At 43.7% G+C, this 27259-nt stretch overlaps 1 protein-coding gene across 1 annotated transcript; it reads left to right on the top strand.

The window, feature by feature from the left end:
- The first annotated feature begins 878 nt into the window (after positions 1 to 878).
- Positions 879 to 2378, top strand: LOC117923038 (disease resistance protein RPM1-like). The gene has a single exon (XM_034841296.1). It carries the CDS (start codon positions 879 to 881, stop codon positions 2376 to 2378), a length of 1500 nt encoding a protein of 499 aa, XP_034697187.1.
- Positions 2379 to 27259: the final 24881 nt, after the last annotated feature.

Raw genomic sequence — 27259 nt, 5'->3', positions numbered from 1 at the left:
ATGATACATGGTATTATCCTCGAGGGGACGCACTTCTGCTGGAAGAAGATGAACTGGTGGGCATTGAAGAGCCCAAAAGGCAGCTGATCGGGTGGCTTTTCCATGGCGATGATCCCTCACTTAAAGTTGTTTCAGTTGTCGGAATGGGAGGGCTGGGGAAAGCCACTCTGGTCAAGAAAGTTTATGATGACTCCGAAGTAAAATTGCATTTCCAAGCCCATACTTGGATCACTGTTTCTCAATCATTTAAGATAAAGGAGCTCCTAAAAGACATGATTCAAGAACTCTTCAATGAATTAAAACAGCCTATTCCACAAGGAGTGGAAACCATGAATGTCAATAGGCTGAAAGAGGAGATCAAGGCATTGCTTTGCCAAAGAAGGTAATTGCTTGTTTTAGATGATGTCTGGAGCATAGAGGCATGGCAAGCTGTCAAGTATACATTTCCTAACAACAATTGTGGCAGCCGAGTAATGATCACAACACGCAATGCTGAACTAAAGGCCATATCTCGACGCCACATGACCTATTATTTGAAACCTTTGTCTCCTGAACAGTCCTGGGATTTATTTTGCATGAAGACATTCGAGGACCGTTGCCCTCAGCACTTAGAGGAACTTTCTCACAGTATCTTACAAAGATGCGAGGGACTGCCACTTGCAATTGTAGCTACAAGCGGTGTTCTGTCTACAAAGACCAGAAGTGAAATACATGAATGGGATCAGATTAATCGTTGCCTTGGAGCTGAACTAGAAGACTACCGAAATCTCAGGAGTATAGAGCGAATACTGTCACTCAGTTATGATGATTTGCCTTATTATTTAAAATCTTGATTCCTATACTTGAGTATCTTTCCCGAAGATCATCTGATTGAGCCAATGAGACTTATTCGCTTATGGATTGCAGAAGGATTTGTGAAGGTAGTACAAGGAAAGAAGCCGGAAGAAGTTGCAGAGGGTTACCTGAACGAGCTCTTTGCCAGAAGCTTGATCCAAGTGGCAGAGACAACATGTAACGGAAAGGTAAAAATGTGCCGCATCCATGACCTTCTACGGCAAATTATTATTTTGAAATCGAGAAGCCAAAACTTTGCAGTGATATATAAAGAAGAAAATGTGTCGTGGCCGGAAAAGGTCGGTCGCCTATCAGCACACAACAGATTACAAAATGTACCACATGACAAGAGCTTTTCTCACCTTCGCTCTCTACTCCTGTTTGACATGGTAGGTTCATTATCGAAGTCATCCATATACAGATTTTTGTCCGGTGGTTTTAGGCTGCTCAGTGTGTTGGATCTACAAGCTGCGCCTTTAGAGATATTTCCTGATGAAGTTGTCAGAAAATTCCATTTGCGTTATCTAAGCTTGAGGAATACACGGGTGAAAAAGCTTTCCAAATCCATTGGGAAGCTTCGTCTTTTGGAGACATTGGATCTCAAACATACCCATGTCACTAAGTTGCCTGTTGAGATCCTGAAGCTCCAACAGCTTCGCCATCTCCTTGTATACTGTTATGAAATAGAATCTTATACACCGTTTCACTCTAAATCTGGTCTCGGAGCCTTGGCAGGAATAGCAAGTCTGCAATCCTTGCAAAAGCTCTGTTTTGTGAAGGCAAATAAAGGCGGTGGTGTCATAGGGAAAGAGCTAGGGAGTCTCAATCAGCTGAGAAGGTTAGGCGTTCTAAAGCTAAGGAAAGAAGAGGGGATGCCCCTTTGCTCTTCCATTGAAAAGCTGAGCAATCTTCGATCATTATCCCTGACCTCAATAAAAGAGGACGAGATCATTGATTTGCAGCATATATCCTCTCCTCCTCAGTTTCTTCAACGTCTATATTTGACAGGGCGCCTAGAGAAGTTACCACAGTGGATGGCTTCTCTTCATGGCCTGGTCAGAGTATTTTTGAAGTGGAGTCGCTTAAAGGATGATCCACTTGAAACTCTTCAACATTTACCCAATTTGGTGCATCTTGAATTTCTTCAGGTTTATGGCGGAGAAATATTGTGTTTTAAGGCTCAAGGGTTTCAGAAGCTTAACCTTCTAGGTCTCGACAAATTAGAGGGATTGAGGACGGTAATAGTTGAGGATGGAGCAATGCCTTATCTTGAAAAGCTAATTATCAGACGCTGTAAATTGTTGGAAAAGGTACCCATAGGCATAGAGCTCCTAAACAACCTAGAAGTGCTCGAGTTTTCTGATATGCCTCATGAGTCGATGGAGACAATACGCTCCCGAGTACAAGGGGAAGATCATCAGAAAGTAGCACATATTCCCAAAGTGTACTTCACCTGCTGGATGAATGATTGTTGGGTTCGCTATCCTTTAGAAGGAGAGATTGAGAATGAAACTTCTCTCCAGCCGGCGGTACGTTACAAGTAGCAGTGAGCCTCGTCCTTTTCTGCAACTCACTAAAATGGCACCATTTTCTTGGGTCTTCAACTGTATCTAGCTGTAATTGTCCAATTTTTTTTATTTCTTAATTCAGATTTTCCTTTTTCGCATATTATGACTTCAGAATAATACAGTACGCCCATATAAATAAATTTAACAATTTACTGTTATATCAGTTTGATCTGCTACATAAGGCCAATGAAATTTGACAACTCTTAATCTTGCGCAAGGAGGCTTGGTATTTCCTTTTGTAGTTCTTATTTTTACTTTTTTTTTTCCCTAGGACAGTCTCATTATAGTTGCACAATTTCAAACTTAGCACCAGTCCTTGAGAGAGTTGGATCCATGATCCATCATCCTCTGCTGACTTGGACGTACACTGAATTGAACCTAGCAGTGCAAGAGATGTCAACTGTCTACCTTAGCATTGCGTCCTTTTTCAAACTGAATTTATGGAATTTCTCGTCATGGGCTCCCTCTGTTTCCACTTTTTTTCCATAGGTGCACTCTCCTCTTTCACTGAGAATTTTACTTTTCAATGTTGCTTATTGGTTTATGATTCTAGTCTCTTACTTTCTCATCTTTGTGTGACAAAGTTTTATAGCTTCATATGGACAAATAATAACTCTATTTTGGCTCTTCTCTTTTCTATTTATTTAACATGAGTTTTCACATTCTCCTTATGTATTATTATGATTATTGAGGTGTCTGATGGAAGCAATAGTCAGCATGATAACAAATGAGCTTCAAATTCCAATAAATTTGCATATATGATCAAATTTATATTACATTAATTTTTTTTCATTGTTTAAAGATGCATGTGTTAGAAAGAAAATGCATACAGGTTAGTCTCAATTACTAATTCCATGGTGAACTAATATTGCATAAAGAATTTATTTACATTGATGTTCCCTTATGAAAATAGGTTTCTTACAGAATTAAAAAATGACATAAATATTTGCCTATCATACTGAATATGTATAGATGGGATTGTAAATATGTTCTTGTAGACCCTTGTTTTGGTCTATAAGTCTTCAGGATATTTTGAGGGCTTATTTTCACCACTTTGAGGAGCTTTTGGCAGCTGGTATGAAAGGGTGGCATGAGAGGAGTGATCTTAGAGGTAAGAAATCAAGGATTGACACGTTGCATGGGGATATTCTGGCAGTAGTGAGGCGCGTATTTTTTCCGTTAGAGAAGGTAGGTGCTGATTGGTGCAGTGGAACCTTTGGCAGGAGGTGGTGCTTTTTGGAGGGCCGCCTGGAGATATTGTTGGTGATCTTTTGCTTGGGTAGGGAGGCGGCAGAGGGTTTAGAGAGAGGAGTGAGAGGTTGAGAGAGGATTTTTTGTGGCTGTTTAGTTAGAGAGGACTTACAGAGGAGCTTATCCAGTTGGAGGAAGGAGGATATCCAGAGATGACAGAGAGCTTGAGGGAGAAAAAAAAGCGAGCTCTGTTTTAGTTTTCGCTATGCCTCATATAGGAGTTTTGTCTTGTTCTTATCTCCTTAGGACGTATTCTAACTCACTCACCTACAGCCAAGTCTGTTGATCTGAACATGAAACATGGGTCTGGTTGTTTTATTTGTTTCATTGGTTTGTGCTCTGTTTTGCTTTGCCATTCCCCTGTTCTTGGCATCCTACCTTGTTGTATATCAGGTTGTGCATCCCTATCTGAGGGAATCAGGTAATGCCATCATAGCACATAGCTCATGAGTGTTAAGGATGAATAAAGCTCCTCTAGATGGTTTGGGCTTGCACAGAGATCTTGAATGGGGACGATTTCTAGGTATACTCGGAATGATTATATGGATGAGGCTCTGTCTTTGTTTCATGTGATGTCTCTTGAAGTTGTGATGTTTGGGACCGATTTCCCGATGTTTGCCACTTCTCATTTCAGACTGTACGCCGCCTCAACAAATATGCTAGTTGGAATTGCATGAGAAAGCATGTTTTATGGAAGGAATTCATAGAGATCGAAATACGTGAGGAGATTGTTGCAGTTACTAGGTTTTGTTGGAATTTATTTAGCATTTGGGTTGTTCTTGAGGATCAAGTGTCATTTGATGTTGAAATCCAAGTTTCTGAGACCAGGGAAGAGCCATAGTTGAAGAGGCAGGTGTGTTTATGGTATCTCAAACTGTTGGAGGTGTTCTTGGTTGCAACTGTCGTATACCAATGGACAACTATATGACTGAATCTCTTTGATAGAGATCAGTGCATCAACTGTAGCCAAGAAGTCATCGTGCCCATACTCCCACCCTTCATGCATGTCATTTCATCATTACACCCAGCGTTCCAATGCAAATACGCCCATAACCATACCCTTTTCTCCATTATTTACCCACTGCCATTATACCTGTATCACTATTTTTCTTAAAGTACCCACTAAACCTATCTTTCCCTCACCACTGTATTCACTACCCATTTTCTATTCACACGCATGCAAGCATGCATATACGGCCATCCTTCATATTCCCATGCATATCACCATACCCATTTCTCACTCACCTACACCTTCTATTCCACCTTTCTCACCCTTTCAAACCCACTACTCATATTTCATGCTTCATCACATCTCATCCCATACCCTCCATGCATACCATTCACCTCATCTTGGATACCCATCACCTTCAGCTTCGGACCCATCTTCCATCATTCCATATGAGCCCCAGCTTAGACGTGCCAAGAGTCTCATTCCACGCGTCTCTCTCATTTCGACATCTTTGAATGATGAAAAAGAGGAGGGTTATAGAAGAAAACAAAATCATAAAGAGGGCGACTCCAACGGCTTCATATCCACAGCGCTGCCTTTCAGTGACTTCAGAAAAGGAACTCCCAAGCTATGAGAAGTTTCTGTTGGTAGCAATGAGGTTTTCCACCTAATCTGGTTCCCACTCCGGTTCGAAAATGTTGTCCCTATACCCATTAGAGGAGGTGCATGGCCGCTCTTAGTTGGTGAAACTGTCAGTGGTTTACTGGTAAAGAAAGGGAGCATTTTCAGGTTTGAAGCCGTGAATGACTCTAACTTAGGTCAAGAAACATTCAAGATGCAGGAAGTGGACTTACTAGGAAAGATTGTTAGGGCCTTATCTCAGATGATATGTCAGCTTACTCAATCTTCATCTGATCTTCTAGAAAGCCTTTCTTCATATTTCCCTCTGAACGCATATGATATGAGTACAATTATGACTTCTGAGTTATCATCTAAGAACTCTGATGACTTGGAGGAAGATATATGGGGTGTTGCAGGACTTGTCCTAGGTTTAGGAAGTTCTGTGAATGCAATATATAGAGCTGGGGCACATGAAGCTGCGCTTAAGATAAAAGACTTGATCATATCCTGGATTCCACATGTGAATCCTTTAGTTCAAAACTCTAGTTTTCATGATTAAAGATCTGAGATAGTTTTATCCGTTGGATCTTGTCTCGCACTCCCAATTGTGGTAGCTTTTTGCCAAAGAGTTGAACTGGTGAATAGTAGGGAACTGGACCATATAGTGGGTGGCTACATGGAACTTATTTCTGAACTAGTGTCTGTGAAAAAATCTGGCCCTTCATGAGAGCTTGCTGATGGCGTCCTGCACTGGAGTGGGAAGCCTCCTTGCATGCGTTTTGGATGAAGGGGTGCACCCTTTGGAAGTTGAATTCATAAAAGGTTTATCGGAATTGTTGAGAAAAGCCTACTCTAATCCATATCCTCCTATTATCCATTTTGGTAGGATGCTTGGTGTTGTTAATGCATTAGGAGCAGGTGCTGGGACTCTAATTCATAGTTATCCTTCGATGATCTCTTTGCAGACTAGTTATGAGCAGAAGGAATCTTCTTATATCATGGGGCCTCTGCTTTCAAGTCCTGCTTGTGAGCCACATTTGGCATCATTGATGCAAGAGATTTTTCTTGTTGCACAAAACTCTGACGACCATCAACAGCAACAATATACAGCTGGGCAATCTCTAGTGCAAGCATATTCGTACTTGTTGCTTTTGTGCTGTCCATGTATCTTATTGTTGAGCACCTAGCTGCTTATAATTAGCCTGAGGAGCAGAAGTTTCTAATTGGACTCATTTTTATGGTCCCTGTGTATGCGCTAGAATCGTTTTTGTCATTGTTGGACTCTAATGCTGCCTTCAACTGCCAAATAATTCGGGACTGTTAGGAGATTTTTGCATTACATTGTTTTGAGGGATATTTGATAGCCTGCTTAGGTGGTGAGAAGAGTACAATTGAATTCATGGTAAGTCAACGGCTAAATTGATTGCAGCACACCACTTTTGGAAGAGGCATATACTTATGGGATTGTAGAGCATCCTTTTCCATTAAATTTCTTTATGAGGGAATGGTACCTTGGTCTAGGCTTCTACCAAGCTGTTAAAGTTGGTATGTTCAATATATGATACTGAAGATGATCTGTGCACTATTGGCAATCTTGAGTGCAATGAATGTAGTAGCAAAATGAGTTGCTACTAATCACCAAAGCCTGCAAGTCATGTTTATGATCATGAAGACTCTTGAGTGCAATGAATGTAGTAGCAAAATGAGTTGCACCAGGCCGGAGAATCTCTATCCATCCGTCTCTTTTTCTCAACCAACTTAACAATGCAACATGATTATACACAAAAATTGTCACCTTTAATGCATGTCTTACAAGTTCAGCAACATGGTCCATCTTACCAATATCCTTAAAGATCAAATTAAGACAATGAGCTGCACAAGGTGACAAATTGATGTGTTTATGCTTTAGAGATATCAATCTCCCCGTGACCACATAATTTGTTGCATTATCAGACACTATATGAACTATATTGAGTGGACCCACCCCATTCAATCACCTCATCAAATAATAGAAACAAATTAGTTGCATCCTTGACAATGTCTGAAGCATCAACATATTTCACAAACGATATTCCTTTAGGACAATACACAAGGAAGTCGATGGGTGTTATTTGTCTATTATTTTTCCAACCATCACCCATTATTGTACACCCAACTTTTACCTAAATTACACGATAAGAGTCCACAAGTACTGAACTTCATTCTTGGCATTCTTTAAAAGATTAACCCATGGTAATTTGGACCCTTATATCCAAGACCAATTGCAGATATAGTATCCAACATTGGCTTGATGTAGAAGGAATTCACAGCATTAGTAGGAATGCATGCATAATAAAAGAATCTCTCAACCGCCATATCTGCTCTCCAAATAGCTTCTTTCCCAACTAATACACTCTTCATGGAAAGTTGAGCTCCTTGAGTATTTCTTGGTACAAAATACTTATCCACTATTGATTTTTTTCTTTTCCACTACTAGCTTCCATAAGACCTTACATTTCTTGAACCTCTTCTTCACCTTCTACCATATCCCCTTCAAATTGTGACATATTAGGACCATAAGGATTTCTATATTCATATGCTTATTGGGTTGCTTTCTTGGAATTCAACCAAATTAGAAACAAAAATCCCACATAAATCTAGAGAATGAAAGTCATCAACAATTTAATGATTTATAATCAAGTCATCAACAATTTATAAAAATCACATATCAATGGGTAAATTTATCTAAAATTTATAAATTAAAACGTGTAATAAATTATAAATAAATTAAAATTTGAATATTAATTATTAAACATTTAAAATAAATTTCAAAATATTAAATACCATACCTTTGATTTGTAGGCTTGCAGCTACTGGCTAGAGTGAGGGCTTCACAGCACGGGGGGAAGGTGATCTAGTGCATGCGAGAGGGCTCCAACCAAACATCACAGTCGCATCATGAATAATGGCATGGAGCAGTGGGAGTTGTTTATTAGTTTATGCAATAAATCTGATATTTTGCCATATCTCAATTGGCTTCAACCCCATCACCCATCGTCCCCACATACAAATTAAAATGCCTCTTTCCTATCGAACCTCACGCTTGAAAACGTCTCAAAAGAGTCAAAACTGAATTACCAGCCGAAGGGAGGGGGGAGGGAGGGGAGGCTACCAACCGGGGCTTACAGCAGCAGGAGGGTTTTCGGCTTGCAACGATGCAACGGGGAATTGGGAAGAGGTGAGTCAGGCAACAGTTTTGCATGGTGTAACGGCTGCCGGTGGGAGTTGTCCTGACATGGGTGTCATGGCACGTTAGGGGAGGGCTTCACAGCATGGGGGGAGGGTGATCTAGTGCATGCGAGAGGGCTCCCACCAAACATCACAGTCGCATCATGAATAATGGCATGGAGCAGTGGGAGTTGTTTATTAGTTTATGCAATAAATCTGATATTTTGCCATATCTCAATTGGTTCCAACCCCATCACCCATCGTCCCCACATACAAATTAAAATGCCTCTTTCCTATTGAACCTCACGCTTGAAAACGTCTCAAAAGAGTCAAAACCGAATTACCAGCCGAAGGGGGGAGGGAGGGGGGGGGGGGGGGGGGGGTACCAACAGGGGCTTACAGCAGCAGGGGGTTTTCGGCTTGCATCGACGCAATGGGGAATTGGGAAGAGGTGAGTCAGGCAACAGTTTTGCACGGTGTAACGACTGCTGGTGGGAGTTGTCCTGACATGGGTGTCACAGCACGTTAGGGGCGGGCAAGGCGGCAGTTGTTGCGGGGTGGACGAGGGAGGGTTTACAACCATGGTGTAGACCCTCAATTTTGTCCCTCGACACTGGCATTTATCCTTTGGGCGTCACCTGCACCCATCGTTCTCATATGGCACCACTAGGGCCCCTTTTGGGCTTAGTCGGTGTCCGAGCCTCATGTGGGCTTGTCTGTGGTCCATTGTGGTGCGTATGAGGTTCATTTTGGAGGGTCATCGTGGCCATTTTCCTAGTCATTCACATCACCCTATAGGAAGGAAGTGGGGTCATCCCGATGTTTTAGCTTAGTTGGAGTTTATAGGGGCATGTTGAGGTTCGGAGCACTCGGGCTTGTTTTGATCGTATCTCCCTCATCCAAACTCGGAATCAAGAACCGTTTCTTTTTATGGATTCCTTATTCTTCCAGGAACATTCTGTAAAATTTTCAAAATTTTTTGCAACCGGTCGGCTGGTTGGCAGCCGAGCTTCAGCCGGTTCATCGAGTCAGCCGGTGTAGAACACTGATTTTTGGTAATTGTTTTGATCATATCTCCCTCTTCCGAACTTGGAATCATGTACCATTTTTTTTCATGGATTCCTTACTATTCTAGGAACATTATGTCAAATTTTCAAAATTTTTTGCCATCGGTTCGACCGGTGGGCATCCGGTTCGGCCGGTTCAGCCGGTTCATTGAGTCAGCTGAGGTAAAACACTAATTCTAGTAATTTTGGGGCCCAAATCCTACATGGCTCAGGCCCGTAAGCTCCATATTGGTTTTGGGCAATGTTGTGGGTCCATTTTGGGCCTTGGTTTGGGTTCCTTGCAGCCCACCACGAATCCATATGGATTCTTGGTGGTGAAGCAAACTGAAAGCTGAAGGGAGTGAGCTGGCCTTGTAAGTTTAAGAGAAGTAATGAGGGGTGTGGTTCCCATGCTGATGAAGGGGATTTCGGTGCTGAAGGGGAAGGAACCCAGGAGGCTCAAATGCTGAGAGGGGTATGAGTATAAAAGGTGGGAAGAGAGGAGAGCAAAGGACCTTTTGGCATTTTCAGAAAGAGGGGAAATTTTGCTGGTGAGAGAAACAAAAAGGTCAGGAGCATCTTCTGAGTTGAGGGTGTGGGGGAAAGCTTCAGCACTGTGGTTTCTTTGAAGAGGAGAATGACAGCATCTTAGTTTTGGGAGTCATCATTGGCATACACGGATCTATTTGGTGGAGATTCTGAGGTAAGCATGCTGAATTTTCTTTGCTGACAGTTTATCTTCCTCGTCTTCATATGTTTTTCTCCTTCCTCATCATCTTTTCTTCCCTTTGATATGAATATTGTATTGCTTGGGTGTGGATAAAAAGGCCACACATGATTTTGTTGATTGGTTATGAATGGTTTAGGAACTTTCTAACTGAATTTGGGATTTTTTTTATCAACCGGATGAACCGGTTCAACCGGTTCAGCCCCATAACTGGCTGCCTCTGTCAGCCATGGGGAACACCTGCCTTTCTTGGTCTGGTTCTCACTCATCCGGGCTCGGAATTGAGAACCGTTTCTTTTGTTTGCTTCCTTAAGCCCTTAGGAACTTTCTGACCAAATTTGGGATTTTTTATCAACCGGATGGACCAGTTGGGAACCGGTTCAACCGGTTCAGCCCCATAACTGGCTGCCTCTGTCAGCCATGGGGAACACCTGCCTTTCTTGGTCTGGTTCTCACTCATCCGGGCTCGGAATTGAGAACCGTTTCTTTTTTTGCTTCCTTAATCCTTAGGAACTTTCTGACCAAATTTGGGATTTTTTATCAACCGGATGGACCAGTTGGGAACCGGTTCAGCCCCATAACTGGCTGCCTCTGTCAGCCATGGGGAACACCTGCCTTTCTTGGCTGGTTCTCACTCATCCGGGCTCGGAATTGAGAACCGTTTCTTTTTTTGCTTCCTTAATCCTTAGGAACTTTCTGACCAAATTTGGGATTTTTTATCAACCGGATGGACCAGTTGGGAACAGGTTCAACCGGTTCAGCCCCATAAGTGGCTACCTCTGTCAGCCATGAGGAGCACCTGCCTTTCTTGGTCTGGTTCTCACTCATCCGGGCTCGGAATTGAGAACCGTTTCTTTCTTTTGCTTCCTTAATCACTTAGGAACTTTTGACCAAATTTGGGATTTTTTATCAACCGGATGAATCAGTTGGGAACCGGTTCAACCGGTTCAGCACCATAACTGGCTGCCTCTGTCAGCCATGAGGAACACCTGCCTTTCTTGGTCCGGTTCTCACTCATCCGGGCTCGGAATTGAGGACCGTTTCTTTCGTTTGAATCCTCACTCATTTAGGAGTTTTAGAAAATTTTGGAATTCTTCTCAATAGGTTGTACCAGTTGAGAACAGTTCAACTGTTCTGCTGGAGGACTTTAAGGTAGCCTCGATTTTGGCATTTTTCGAGCCCTTATCCATTGGGCTCAAACCCATTTGCTATAGGGCACTTGTGAGCCATCTTGAAGGTTTAAAGTCAGTGTTTGATTTCAGTTAGTATGGGCAATTTGAAGTTATGGGTGGTGTGGTCTAGTGAGTCTAGTTGATTTGTATGACATTTGGGGAGTCCATTACCTGATCTCAACCAGCTATCTTCCTTTTTGGCACAAAATTTGATGCTTGATTCTGAATACATGTTGCGTGACTGACTCACCCTCTGCTGTAGCACATGGCTAGGGACCACAGGTACGCATCGTTGGTTTTGATTGTTGAATCATATGCATGCATGGTGCTTAATCTGAATGTTTGTTACATGTTTACTGTGTTTGCTGACCTTTTATGCAGCGCTGGCTGGGGACCACAGGTACGCACCCATTGTTTTGGTTGGTTGAATTCATATGCATGCCAAATACCAATTAGGATTGTGTGATTCATGACATCTATTTAGCCTAGGGTTTCATCTTTGACCCATATGCTCCCACATACCCAATTCATTAGTAGAGACGAGTTCGGGCCTAGAGGGGTGCTACCTCGCATGAGGTACCTTCCCAATGGGTAACCTGATCCCCGGACCCAGAATCTAGTTTTCGTAGACCGTTTTTTTTTCCATACTGGGGTCATTAGGGGTTTTGTTCTTACTTAATTTTCCCCATTTTAAAAATAAAAATAAAAAGTAAGTGGCGACTCCATACAACACCGTTCCTCACCGGGGGCGAGTTTTTCAAAACTGGAAAACTCCAACTTTTTCATTCCTTCTTTTCTTTTAATAGCGAGTCGCGCCGGTCCGGATGGATCGGGTGAGGGTCCACAAATTGGCGACTCCCTGGGGATCGAACCAGAATCTCTGGTTTCATAAGAAGATCAAGCTTGAACTTGAGTTGGGTATATTGAGCACATGGTTCATTGATCAGTAGACTCTTAGGCTACATAGATGACTGATGATCACGTACTTGGTTGGTATTTGGCTTGCACCTGTGATGTGTTGTTGCTTGTGTGTTCACCTGTTGGATTCTAGCATGCTTGCTCATTATTGATTGGTATCTAGCTATGACATTTGGGATTAGACTTAGATGATTAGATTGTGTGTAGATGTGTGGTAGGCTATCTCTTTGTGCATGACTATTTGCTGTATGACTGCTCCTTCCCTTTGCATGACTGCTTGCTGCTTGTGTTTTGGGGCACGTGTGTATCCCCTTACTTCCGAATCACTAGTCTTGGTCAACTATTCCTCATGGATTGCTTGTGTTTCTTGGAGTCATTCCCAATTTGTTCGCCTTCGACCAAGCTAGGGGTTTGGAATAGGGTTAGCATAAGGGCTATATCGATGTTTGGGAGCACTATGGAAAAGATGGATGTCTGAGCAATGAAGACCTGTATAGCCCTGAGCTGGATTTCATGGATACATGCGTGGCCAGCATGTCACTTTGATTGTTGATTGATTGTTAGTTAGGACCTTAGGTTGCGTATCCTTGGGTACAGTCATCTAGTCTTTTAGGACTTGCCTCTTCTTTTTTTTTTTTTTTTTTACTTTTGAGCCACATTACCCCTGAAGTATCACTATGTCAGAATCCCGTTCCTGCCTGTGGAACCGTATATCAGTTTAGCTATTGAGATCACATGTCAATTCATTTTCTCAGAAGATTTTAGTCATACATTCCTAGTTTGATGTCAGGATTGATAGTCACGGGGACTGACGTCCCCCTTTCCTTTTGTAGGATTATTGATTGAGATCGACCTGGGTTCCCGAGCTTGGATCCGGATTGGAGATAGACTGGTTAGAGGATCAGATTCACCCAGCCAGTTAGAGCAGATACCAGATCATAGAGATATGGACCCTCAGTATGCTACCGTTGACCAGTTAGTTGAGATTACCGATACCATGGCGTCACTTAGGGACGCTATCTTGGGACTGGGTCAGAGGATTGATGGGCACCAGGCCCAGCCATTGCTGATTCCAGGGAGCACCTTGCATGACTCTACCACACCACGCACACACCACCATCTGGCCATTGGACCATCTGGACCTACTATACAGTAGGACTACATAGTTCCACCACCACCACCACCACCGGTTCAGTCAGCTCCCCAGGCTGGAGCATTTGTGTTGCATGGTCAGACTGAGACTACGCCGCATTCTGTTGTGGCACCGGCACAGATTGTTGATGATACCCAGGCTCGGATTGACAGGATTGAGCAGAGGATGAGATCACTACATGTTTCTGATGGGATGATGAGGTGGGATGGATATGATGATCTGCCAGTAGCAGCTTTGCCTGTTGAGTTCCGCATGCCGGACATTGAGAGATACACGGGGATAGGGTGCCCCCGTATTCACTTGCAGCTATACAGCACTGTTATGCGCGGGCATAGACTGGATGAGGCACAAATGATTATGTTATTCCCTCTATCATTGAGTGGTGCTGCTCAGCGTTGGTTTGCCTCATTGGACCCTTCGAGACGTAGGACATGGGCTGATTTGGGACTGATTACTACTCAAAAAGTGCTATTTCATAGCTTGTAATTAACTCTTTTAAACACTTTTGAGTAGTAGTTATTGCCTTTTAACCCAATTAACATGTTAAGGACCCTTGCAATCAATTCTAATCAAATTGTGTAAGTTTTGGTGTTTTTGTTAGTGATTTGATCACCAAAGCAATCCAAGAATGAGGGAGAGCTGTATATAGTTCATGGCAAAGCTTTTGGAAGCTCAAATTCATGAAGAACCAAGCTTTGGAGCTCCATTGCCCTTTGCCAAAGTCGTTCAAAGCAAGCAAAGGAGAGAAGCAAGGAAAGAGGAAAACAGAGTGAAGAAAACAGAGAACAGCAGCTGCAGTCTTCCTCCGCACTTTTGGAGGACTTTCCGAAGTCCATTTTCTACATGCTATATACCATTTCAAATCTCAGGAAGTCAAGAATCTAATGCTTCAAACCGTGTTTGATTTGGAGCTGAAACGAGGAAGTTACAGCCTTTGGAAGACAACTGCTCCAAGCTGAAGGAAGGATTCAACAAAGTGCTGCGAAATCACCCTTTTGTTGCGGAATGATTTCGCAGCCTTTTTGCACAGTGCTATGGATTTCCCCTGAATTTTCACGCCGCGATGAAAGCCAAACACCACAAGAGGAAAGCCAATTTCGTAGCGGTGCGAAATCAACTGGTTGCTGCGAAGTGATTTCGCAGCCCTTTTTGTGCATCTGCGAAATCTCGCAGACCTCATTTTCACCTGCGAAACGGTCCTGAAGCTTCCCGATAGTTGTGCACCGAATCTTTTAGATCTTTTCTTCTAATATTTTTGTGTCTAAATTTCCATTTTCTCCTTGTATTCAGCCACTCATGTAATTCCTTAGCTAGGAAGTATCCAAGGAAGGGTAAATTACCTTCCTATATAAACTCCCTTGCATCCATTGTAAAATATATAATCCATCATATAATATATCATATATAGAATCAACGAACAGAGCACTTGCTCTATTTTTCATATATATTCTTGTTTTCTCGTTAGTTTTCTTTCTAGCCAATCAAACTCTGAGGATTTTTCCTTAGAGGATGAGAGGCTAGGCTCTTCGTATCTTGGAGTGAGGAAAGCCGGGTAAGTTTCCACATGCATAAATTGGAAGTTTTGTTGTTTTAGTTTTTAATGAAGAGAAAGTGTGACCCGTTAATGGTTTTTATCTTTTTAGTTAACTTAAAACGCCTTTAAATCACCTGGGCCAACACTTGGTAAGGCAAGTGATCTCCGTCCATGGAGATTCACTAGTTTACCCCTTGCGAGCCTCTGGGAGGTGACTTGAAGGTAGGATTTTCTAGAATAGCCAACACTTGGTAAGCTTTTGGACTCCAAGGAGACATCCATTAGTTATCTCTTGCGAGCTTTTGACGGGTAATCCAAGGTTAAAGATCACCTTGAATGGCAAGTGCTAGGTGAGAGGCACGAGCCATTGCAAGTTGCATCAGTGAGAGGGATTTAGTGTTTGAACCCATTAATGGGAAGCATCTGTACAACACCGGTTGGAGAAGGAACTATATGTTAATTCTCTAATGCGAGGAAAAGAAACAAGTGACCGAAACTCCCTTTTTGTATGAGGAATCTGAGCCTAGTGATCTGAAACTCCAAGAAACACTTTTCTTTGTAAGTAAAATCAATTACTATTTTTGGTTAGTTTAAAACCGAATCTTTTTCATTCAAACATCTTTATGTTTTCTTTTAAAGCTAACCTTGAAATGAAAAGACACCAATTCATCTTTGAATTAATATCATTTGTGAAGTGAAAACCCATCCCAGTGAACGATCCTAGAGCCACTATGCTATAGTAGCTTTGTCTTTGCTACCCTAGTATATGGTGTAATAGGTTATAAATTTTGTTGATTAATCCCTTAATTAAGGAGCACCAGCTGGACACGAATCAGCTGAGACACCAATTAGGCATGAATCAGGGACAGGAGTTTATTAGACAGTATTCTTTCAATACTATAGTGGATGTATCCCGGAGGGAGTTAGAGGCCCTCAAACAGGGGCCGGATGAGTCAGTCACTTCATTCATTTCCCGTTGGAGGGAGAAGATAGCACAGATTATTGATAGACCTTCAGAGTGCGATCAGATCAGTATGATTATGCGTAGCCTTCAGCCCCGCTTTGCTAGGCATCTCATGGGCTTCCCTCAGACAGACTTTGGCTCGTTAGTGCAGGCCCTCTATGGTATTGAGGAGGGTATATCTAGAGGTTTATGGGCAGATTCTTCCCCTTCAGACTCAAAGGGGAAAAAGTCGGGATCAGGTCTCAGGCCCTCAGATGTTGGTACTATTGGCATGACAGGACACCGGTCTTCACGTCGTCCTCCGTTTTAGAGTCAGTTTTTTGGCACTCCTTATTAGATGATACAGCATGATCAGTACAGACCAGTTGCTCCCATTAGGCCAGTAGGGCCTACTTATCTACATCTGCCACCACAACCGGTATATGCTACACAGGCACCCCAGAGGCCGCCTATGCAGTTCCATCATCAGTATAGAGCACCGCCTCCACCGAGGCCAGTTAGACAGTTCACACAACTTGGGATGCCACTGAGCCGAGCTTTTCAGAGATTGGTTGAGGGGGGACTGATTGCCCCACTACCGCCTAGACCACCACTACAGCCTACCCCCCCAGGATTCAGGACAGATCTTCACTGTGCCTACCATCAGAGAGCAGGCCATGATACAGACAGTTGTTCAGCACTGAGACATGCCATTCATGATTTGATAGATCAGGGCTTGGTTGATTTGGGGCGCCCGGGTGTGGCCACAGACCCGCTACCTACTCATGACACTAGAGCAATACCTCCACCCTCGGAAGGGGTACATTTGATTGAGTTTGCAGGGGATGAGATATTTATGATGGGTTGGGATGGAGAGGCTCCTCAGCCGATCAATCTATATGAGGAGTCAGATTTTGTTGGATATATACCTAGACAGCATATCCCCAGGCCATTCAGTTTGACCCCGGACGAGATTTATGGGCCACCTCCAGTACCACCGGTATACTTACAACATGTGCCACCTATGACACCCTTCATTCTGTTCCCAGAGGAATATAGGCCCCCTCATAGAGATGTTCAGATAGTTACACGGAGTGGAAGGGTAGCACAACCTCCACTCGTTGACAGGCCATTTGCAGGTATAGCTGCCAGAGAGGAGGTTCAGAGGGAAGATGATGAGATATTACGCCAGCTGCATACTACTCAAGCTCGCATATCTATTTGGAGCCTTTTGGCCTCATCTAGTACACACAGAGATGCATTGGTCAGAGCCTTTGGCCAGATTAGGGTTGACACTGCTACTACCCCAGAGGGGCTTATTCACATGTTGACAGCTGATAGAGCTACATGCATAGTGTTTTCTGATGATGACTTGCCACCAGAGGGATCAAATCATGTTCGACCCTTATTCATTGATGTTGTTTGTTCAGGCCGTCGGGTGCCGTCTGTTCTGCTGGACAATGGTTCTGCCCTGAACGTCTGTCAATTGGTTACTGCTATTGCACTTGGGTTTTCGCCAGCCGATTTTGGGGCTTCTACACAAACTGTTCGAGCTTATGATGGGACACAGAGGACAGTTATGGGTACACTCAGTACACATGTCATGATCGGGCCAGTTAGTTACTCCATAGTATTTCAGGTTTTAAGGATTTAGTCATCCTTTAACCTGCTTCTTGGTCGCCCATGGATTCATGAGGCTGGTGCTATACCATCTTCCCTCCATCAGAAGGTGAAGTTCATACACGAGGGGCGTATTATCACGATACAGTCTGATAGAGATATTATCACTTCGTCTGAGCCAGTGCTACATATCAGTCACAGTGAGGATGACTTACATTTGACCGGGTTTACGTTCGATGAGGTTCAGGTTGTCAGCTTAGAGGATGGCAGCAGAGATATGGTACCTATGTCGTTCGACTAGCACAGCAGTACTTTGGTGCTCAGCATGATGAGAGGCATGTCTTATTTGCCTGGTATGGGATTGGGTCGCCGCCAGCAGGGGCCCCACGAGTTTACTTTCACAGTTGATCACGACACGCCCTACGGATTAGGTTACATCCCCACAGAGGCTGATGCACGTTATATGTCATAGTTGCGCAGGGATAGGGTGAGGGCTCGCATGTTTGACATTCCATTTGATTATCCCCTCCGCCCATACACCTTCCAGTTGGCCGACTACTTTATTAGGGGTTCAGAGCATACACTTCGCACAGAGGGGACTGTTCACATTCCAGAGACAGTTGAGATTCAGGACATCCAGCAGGCCCTGGGTCAGATTCATTTGGACACCGGGACTACTGAGGCACCTGGTGCCATGATAGTCGGCCCCCATCACCGGACCGAGCTAGTGTGTTCTCTATGTGTTTCCCCGAGGAGGTCCCTGACTATGACCTACCTATGGATTTGGGAGATGGCACTGACGAGATGGACATGATCGGCATAGGCCGTATCTTCGATGCAGCCCCACGCGGGCCCTATACTGCTTTCGATATGTTCGGAGTTTCTGTACTCGAGATTGATGGGGATGACTTTATTCCTGATGCCTACACTGATGATATGGATTTTATAGGCATTGGTCGTATCCTTTATGCAGCCCCACGCGGGCCCCATTCTGCTTTTGACATATCTGGAGTTTTCATACTGGATGATGAGTCAGTCTTTGATGTCGTTACTTCTGATTTTACTTCTGTTGAGGGAGTGTCCGACTCTGTGGACCCACCTCTTTCTTCTGACACTATGTCCGGGTTTGTCACCCGCTTTGATGATATTTCTGATGGTAATAATGATATGAGTATTTTTGAGTACTTGACTGTGTCATAGCATCTTCCTTTGATTGCACCACCAGCACCCACGACACATATATATGATGTTGATGATATGGGAGATACGGATGACCCACTGGGTGGTCAGTCAGAGTTTGATTCTGACACAGAGGATGAGAAAGTCACACCCATTTCTGGTAGCACAGAGTTGATAGATTTTGGGGCACCAGATCAGCTCAGGGAGATCAGGATTGGCTCTTCTCTATCTCCTGATGAAAGGAGTAGGTTGATTGACCTGCTCAGGTCATACCTGGATGTATTTGCATGGTCATATGAGGACATGCCGGGCCTTGACCCCTCCATAGTGCAGCATCACCTGCCCATTTTACCACATGCTAGGCCCGTTAAGCAGAAATTGAGAAGACTACACCCTCGATGGAGTTTGCAGGTTAAGGAAGAAATTCGGAAGCAACTCAGTGTTGGTTTCTTGTCAGTGGTTGAGTATCCTGAGTGGCTGGCTAATGTCGTCCCTGTTCCCAAAAAGGACGGCAAGGTTAGGGTTTGTGTTGACTTTCGAGATCTGAATAAGGCCACCCTAAGGATGATTTTCCCCTCCCACACATTGATATGCTGGTTGATAGCACTGCAGGGCATCCGATGTTGTCCTTCATGGATGGCTTTTCTGGGTATAATCAGATTATGATGGCTCCAGAGGATATGGAAAAGACTTCTTTCATTACTGAGTGGGGTACTTACTGCTACCGGGTTATGCCATTTGGGTTGAAGAATGCAGGAGCCACTTATCAGAGAGCTGCTACTACTCTGTTCCATGATATGATGCACACAGATGTCGAGGTATATGTGGATGACATGATAGTGAAGTCCCGAGACAGGACAGATCACTTAGCAGCCTTACAAAGGTTTTTTGAGAGGATCAAACAGTTCAGGCTGAGATTGAATCCCAAGAAGTGCACCTTTAGGGTGACTTCTGGAAAATTGCTGGGACACATTGTTAGTGAGAGAGGTATAGAGGTTGATCCAGAGAAAATCAGAGCCATACTTGACATGCCTGCCCCGAGGACTGAGAAAGAGATTAGGGGATTCCTAGGCAGATTGCAGTACATCAGTCGTTTCATTGCTAGACTGACAGACATTTGTGAGCCTATCTTCCGCCTTCTGAGGAAGAATCAGCCTACAGTTTGGAATGATGATTGTCAGCGCGCTTTTGAGAGAATTAAGGAGTGTCTCCTTTCTCCTCCGGTTTTAGTGCCTCCCACACCGGGGCGTCCTTTGCTTCTGTACTTATCAGTTTCAGACATGGCCTTAGGATGCATGTTAGCTCAGCTTGATGATTTGGGGAAGGAGCGTGCCATCTATTATTTGAGTAAGAGGATGCTTGAGTATGAGTGCAAGTACATTATGATTGAGCGCCTTTGCTTGGCATTGGTTTGGGCCACTAGGAGACTTAGACATTACATGACAGAGTATTCCGTGCTCTTGGTCTCACGATTGGACCCGTTGAGGTATCTATTTGACAAGCCTGTTCTGACCGGTAGGCTCATGAGATGGCTGGTATTGTTGACAGAGTTTGATATTCATTATGTCACACAGAAGTCAGTAAAAGGAAGCATTGTTGCAGATCATCTAGCTTCTTTGCCAATATCCGATGACAGATCGGTTGATGATGATTTCCCTGATGAGCAGATCGTTTCGATGACTAGTATTACGGGATGGCGGTTGTACTTTGATGGTGCCGCCAATCAGTCGGGGTTTGGCATTGGTATCTTGTTGATATCACCACAGGGTGATCATATCCCCAGATCAGTCCGGTTAGCCTTTTCTGATCATCACTGATTGACGAATAATATTGTAGAGTATGAGGCTTGCATTACAGGTTTGGAGACTGCACTTGATCTTGGCATTAGACAGTTGGAGATCCACGGGGATTCCAACTTGGTTATAAAGCAGACTCAGGGTATCTGGAGGACACGGGATGAGAAGCTGAAACCCTACCATGCTTACTTGGACCTATTAATTGATAGATTCGATGTGTTAAGGTATATACATCTGCCCAGGGCGGAGAATCAGTTTGCCGATGCATTAGCCACCTTGGCTTCTCTGATTGTGATCCCTGCGGGGGTGAATGTTAGGCCATTGCTGATTGAGACTAGGTCTGCACCAGCTTACTATTGTCTGATTGGAGAGATAGAGGATCAGATTGAGCTGCCATGGTATCACGATATTTATCAGTTTCTGTCATGCGGCGCTTACCCAGAGTCAGCCTCAGCCAAGGATAGGAGAGCATTGAGACAGTTGGCCACCAGATTTGTTGTTTGCGGGGATGCGCTGTATAGGAGATCACCTGATGGCTTGTTATTATTATGTCTAACCGTGCATCTGCAGATCGAGTGATGAGGAGGTTCATGCAGGGGTCTGTGGCCCACACATGGGAGGTCATATGCTAGCACGTAAGATCATGAGGACTGGCTACTTTTGGTTGACCATGGAGACAGATTGTTGCCAGTTTGTACAGAGATGTCAGGAGTGTCAGATGCATGGAGACTTGATACACGTGCCACCTTCTGAGTTGCATGCACTTGCATCCCCTTGGCCGTTTTCAGTATGGGGTATTGATATTATTGGGAAGATCTCGCCCAAGTCTTCTAGCGGGCATGAGTACATTTTGGTTGCCATTGACTATTTCACCAAGTGGGTGGAAGCTGCTTCTTATGCTAGGTTGACAGCGGCCAGAGTGGCCAAGTTCATCAGATCGCATATTATCTGCCGATACGGGGTCCCTCATGAGCTGATCTCAGACAGAGGGGTGCATTTTAAGGGCGAGGTGGACACGTTGATTCAAGAGTATGGCATTCAGCATCACAGATCGTCTGCGTACAGGCCGCAGACTAACGGGGCAGTTGAGGCCGCAAATAAGAATATCAAGAGGATTTTGAGAAAGATGGTCGAGACTTCTCGGGATTGGTCAGAAAAGCTCCTTTCGCATTGTGGGCTTATCGTACATCTTTTCGTACCTCTACTGGAGCTACCCCATATTCTTTGGTGTATGGTATGGAGGCAGTGTTACCTGTTGAGATTGAGATGGGATCTTTGAGAGTAGCACTAGAGCAGCATATATCCGAGGCCGAGTGGGCCCAGTCTCGTTATGATCAGCTTAGCCTGTTGGATGAGAAGAGATTGACGGCGGCAGATCATGTTCAGGCCTATCAGAGGAAGATGACCCGTGCATTCAGAAAGAGGGTCAGGCCTAGGAAATTCCAGAGAGGTGACCTAGTCTTGAAAGTCCTTAGGGGATTGATCAGTGACCCTAGAGGCAAGTTTAGACCGAGTTGGAGCGGGCCTTATGTCATCCGAGATCTGACTCGAGAGGGAGCTGCCTGGTTGACAGACCTAGACGGAAATCAGTTCATAGAGCCAGTTAATGTGGATTAGCTGAAGAAGTTTTATGCGTGAGATCATGGTCAGAGGATGGGTGGCCGTCACTTCGAGTAGCCATATTCCCTATTGCACACCCGTACATTGATATATACTATTGCCAACCCTTTGAGCCTCACGTGGTTTATTATGGCCTTTTCTTTCATTCAGCCTTGCATACCTTTTCTGACCTAGGTTGGGGACCTACCCTTGTGCGCTTTGTATTTATTGATTGGATCTATGAGCATTGTGGGCATGGTGTCATTCTTCGTTTGTTCTTTCTTACATCATTGTCTGTTTCTTTTCATCTCCATTTTGCATCTTCACACCGTCTACCTGTTAGTCCAGTTTCTATCATCTTTATTCACTTCGCTTTGTTTTCCCTTGTGTGATGATGATACGCTCTCGTCCCAGAGCTACCAGTCAGGTTTGTCACACCCTTCGTTCCGCCTGTAGGCTTTGATCCAGGATTCTTAGGTTGAAGGGGCCGGTCAAGATTGGAGGTTTGGGGTTCTTTTTGTTGGATTGTGATAGTATGGAATTCGGCCAAAAAAAAAAAAAAAAAGGAAAAAATAAAATAAAATGAAAAAAAGAAAAAGAAAAAAAATTGTGCTTGTTTGGTATTCGTTGATATACTTGGGATCATCAGAGGTGGTTTTGGGTTTGAGAGATTTCTTTTTCCTTTAAGAGTCGGATGAGAGCATTGTACGATCCTTCTCACCATGGATCTGGGCGACACATTGGGAGTGAGGTTTGGGTTTCCTTGGCACTAGGCCTTTGGATCATTGTCTACATCACCATTCCCATCATATAGTGACTTGCTTTGATTTGGCGTTCTTAGGATGAGTTGTTCGTCGTTGTCACATATTGCTATATTCGTATCCCAGTTGGTTTCTCCATTTTCTTCTACACCCATTCATCATTCATCTTATCCCTTTTCGTCTGCTTCTATCCTCGTCGATCGTCGTTTCACTTCATGAACGATGAGTTCTTTGGTGCATGTCACCTATTGTTTGTTTTTTATTTGGATGCAGGATTGAGTCACCTTGCTCACATGGTTCTGCGATATTTGACATTGCGCACACAGGGGTTTGGCATTATCTATTGGGAGATTTGGGCCTTTGTTTCCCATCGTTTCATTCACCTTTTACCCCTGGCCTACATTACGGTCTGAGTCGTAAGACCACCCTGAGGCCATGAGATCTCATGTCTACTTCGACGCGGTTCATTCGGACAAGCTCCGTCTACTGATTGAGTATGGGATGTTGACAGGTCTCCATTGCTTCGGGGGATATCAAGGGTCACATATTGCCTTTCCATTCAGTTTGCTTGCCTCAGGTCCATGATCAGAGATAGATGATACAGAGAGTTGGGACCGTTGAGGGCACCTTTGCCTGATGTTTTGACACGTTTATACTAGGGCATGCCCCCATCCTTGCATGCTGGCTTTGGCTCTTTATACATGTACGCAGGCATTCCGTTTCACCTAGCGAAGTTATGAACATCAAAGTTTGAGTAAGCCCCGCATTCAGCTCAGTTTCTTCATATATCAGAGTGCTTCTGGGGGTCTGACCAGAGATCAGATTCACGGTATTCATCGACCCAGTAGAGGTGCATACCCCATTCATTGTCTTGTTCGTTAGTTCAAATGAGTGGGTCTTCAGTGATGTATTCCAAAGTTTTCATTAAGATATATGAGTTTCAGATGTACACACTGGGGCATATCCCCTATCAGTTTTTGTGGATATTGGATGTTATAGATTAGAGTGGAGGGTTTTCTTCCTTAGAAATGGATGATTGTGATATTTTTAGCTCTCTGACTTTAACCATATGTGCGGTTATGGGATTCTGACATGATATTGATATCTTAGACTGGGGCATAACTCCTTCCTTTCACCCTGGGTCACATTTATGAGTTTGTCCTATAGGGGCATACCCCCTTCTTTCCATTTGTTAGGGGTGATTGTGATTTCTCGCTTGTCATTTATCGGCATTTTCTGGTGTTACACCGGGGCATACCCCTTTCTTTTGTCATGATGAAGGTGTTTGATTTTTGGTTTCTTCGAGTCATTTGTTGGCAGTCCCTGGACGTCATACTGGGGCATACGTCTTTGTTATCAAGGTTAGTATATCAGCGGTTGCATCTTGAGTTCCCCTATTTTGCTTGAGTTTTGTTTTAAGGCATCCCCTGTCTGTTTAGGTGTTTTGAGCCTTAGTAATGGCATCTGATTACTACCCAAAAGTGCCATTTTACACCTTTAAGTCATTATGTTTTAAGCACTTTTGTGTAGTAATTCTTCACCTTTATTCCAATTGGCATGTTAAGGACCTAGCAATGATTTCTAATCATATTTGTGGCTATTTTTAGTGTTTTGACATCTTTTTGGATCATTAAGACAAGCCAACCAAAGAAGAAAAGCAAAGAAAATCAAAGAAAATCAAAGAAAAGCAAAGAGAAGCAAGGAGGAAATCAGAGGACAGCAGCTGCAGTCTTCTTTGGAACTTTTGGAGCACTTCCCGAAGTCCATTTTTTACATGCTATATATCATTTTAAAGCTCAAGAAGTCAAGAATCCAACGCTTCAAACCGTGCACGATTTGGAGCTGAAACGAGGAAGTTATGGCCTTCGGAAGACAACTGCTCCAGGTGTGCGAAAATTTCGCACACCCCCTTTAGGTGTGCGAATGGTGTGCGAATTTCGCACACCCCCTTCAGGTGTGCGAAAATTTCGCACACCCCATGCGTGGTGCGAAATCTCCTCTGTTTTTGCCGACTTCACTTTAGATATTTTCTTAAGTTTTTTTTGATGTAATTTCGTTTCTTCTCCTTGTAACAAGCCAATGAAAAGCTTTGCTTTTGTAAAAACTATATAAGGGGTGGAAATCACCTCTTGAAGACATGTAACACGGGTGTTAAGCTTAACACTTAGCAATATATAGAGCTCTCTCATTTTCTATTTTCTCTTTACTATTTTCTCTTTCTTGGAAGCCAAACAACCTCTGAGGATGTTTTCTCAGAGGATGAGAGGCTAAACTCTTGGTTTCTTGGAGTGAAGGAAGCTAGGTGAAAAGTCCAGATGCAAAGGTGGAAAACGTTCGTGCATTAAATACAAGTAGTTGAAGTTCATAAATGGCTTTTAAATCCAAAGTTTTGCTTTAAATCCCTTAGAATCACTTTGAATGGCCAATACATGGTAAGCTTCAGGTCTTTATGGATGCTTATTGCTAGATCCATATTAGTCCATTAGTTATCATGTACGAGCCATTGGAAAGTGGTTCAAGGTGAAGACCTATATAGTGTCTAAAGCCATTAATGGACCTTGACTACCATTTCTATTGATTTTTATGGATTAAATCTTCATTGTTAAACCTATACCGGTTCGGGAAATAACTATAGGTTAAATCCCCAATGCGAGGAGAAAAATCCGGAATTTTCCACTTTGCATTCTAAACTTGGTCCTAGCAATCCTTAGCTCCGAGAAACTTTCTTTCTTCCATTTTTAATTAGTTTATGTTAATTTAGGTTCAAACACTTTCAAAACAAATTTTATTTTCTTTTAAACTTTAAGTTTTTGATAAAGGAAATCATTGAATCCAATTTCTAATCTCGAGTATATCACTGGTAGAATGAAAACCCATCCCAGAGTTCGACCCTAGAGCCACTATACTATAGTAGCTTTGCTACACTAGTATGAGGTCATAGGTTTTATAAATGTTTTTGATTAAATGACCCGACTGGATCAATTTGCGTGAATCAGCATCCCTACCCTTTTTTAGTTCGGTGGTACCTCGGCATCGTGCCCGAGTTCGATCCCCGATTTCACATTTTTCCGGTACTCGCTCGGATTCTATCATTTTCCGGTACTTGCCCGGATTTCACCATTTTCCGGTACTTGCCAGGATTTCACACTTTTCCGATGCTCGCCCGGATTCCACCATTTTCCGATACTCGCCCGGATTTCACACTTTTCCGGTACTCGCCCGGATTTCACACTTTTCCGGTACTCGCCCGGATTCCACCATTTTCCGGTACTTGCCCGGATTTCACACTTTTCCGGTACTCGCCCAGATTCCACCATTTTTCGGCACTCTCCCGGACCCTTCTCTGGTACTTGCCCGGATTTCACACTTTTCCGGTACTCGCCCGGATTCCATCATTTTCCGATACTTGCCCGGATTTCACACTTTTTCGGTACTCGCCCGGATTTCACACTTTTTCGGTACTCGGCCGAATTCCATCATTTTCCGGTACTCGCCCGGATTTCACCATTTTTCGGTACTTGCCCGAACCCTTCTCCGGTACTCGCCCGAATTTTACCCGTTTTCGGTACTCGCCCGGATTCCACCATTTTTTGGTACTTGCCCGAACCCTTTTCCGGTACTTGCCCGGATCAAATCCCTAATCTTTCCTGACATCGTGATCAGGTCTTCTTTTATCTTTCTCCGGCATCGTGCCTAGATCCCAAAGTCCATTCGGTCAGCATGACTTATTTCCCTTAGCCTTCTTTATTGTTGGGTTGGGACAAAATTGTTGGTCATTTGGGTTCTTCACTAGAGTTCATTTCACTCTTGCACTGCTTGCACATCGCACTCACAATTCACTCGTTCATTCACTCTACTGAAGAGGGGCATATTTGTAGACCCTCAATTTTGTCCCTCGACACTGGCATTTATCCTTTGGGCGTCACCTGCACCCATCGTTCTCATATGGCACCACTAGGGCCCCTTTTGGGCTTAGTCGGTGTCCGAGCCTCATGTGGGCTTGTCTATGGTCCATTGTGGTGCGTATGAGGTTCATTTTGGAGGGTCACCATGGCCATTTTCCTAGTCATTCACATCACGCTATAGGAAGGAAGTGGGGTCATCCCAATGTTTTAGCTTAATTGGAGTTTATAGGGGCATGTTGAGGTTCGGAGCACTTGGGCTTGTTTTGATCGTATCTCCCTCATCCAAACTCGGAATCAAGAACCGTTTCTTTTTATGGATTTCTTATTCTTCCAGGAACATTCTGTAAAATTTTCAAAATTTTTTGCAACCGGTCAGCTGGTTGGCAGCCGGTTCAGCTGGTTCAGCCGGTTCATCGAGTCAGCCGGTGTAGAACACTGATTTTTGGTAATTGTTTTGATCATATCTCCCTCTTCCG

This window comes from Vitis riparia, chromosome 10 (genome assembly GCF_004353265.1).
Source record: "Vitis riparia cultivar Riparia Gloire de Montpellier isolate 1030 chromosome 10, EGFV_Vit.rip_1.0, whole genome shotgun sequence".
Lineage (NCBI taxonomy): Eukaryota > Viridiplantae > Streptophyta > Magnoliopsida > Vitales > Vitaceae > Vitis > Vitis riparia.
The sequence above is the reverse complement of the archived record's forward strand: the minus strand, read 5'-3'. Positions and strand labels throughout refer to the sequence as shown.

Excerpts from the sequence above, each read along its gene's own strand:
- LOC117923038 (XM_034841296.1), top strand. The coding sequence starts at position 879 with ATGAGACTTATTCGCTTATGGATTGCAGAAGGATTTGTGAAGGTAGTA.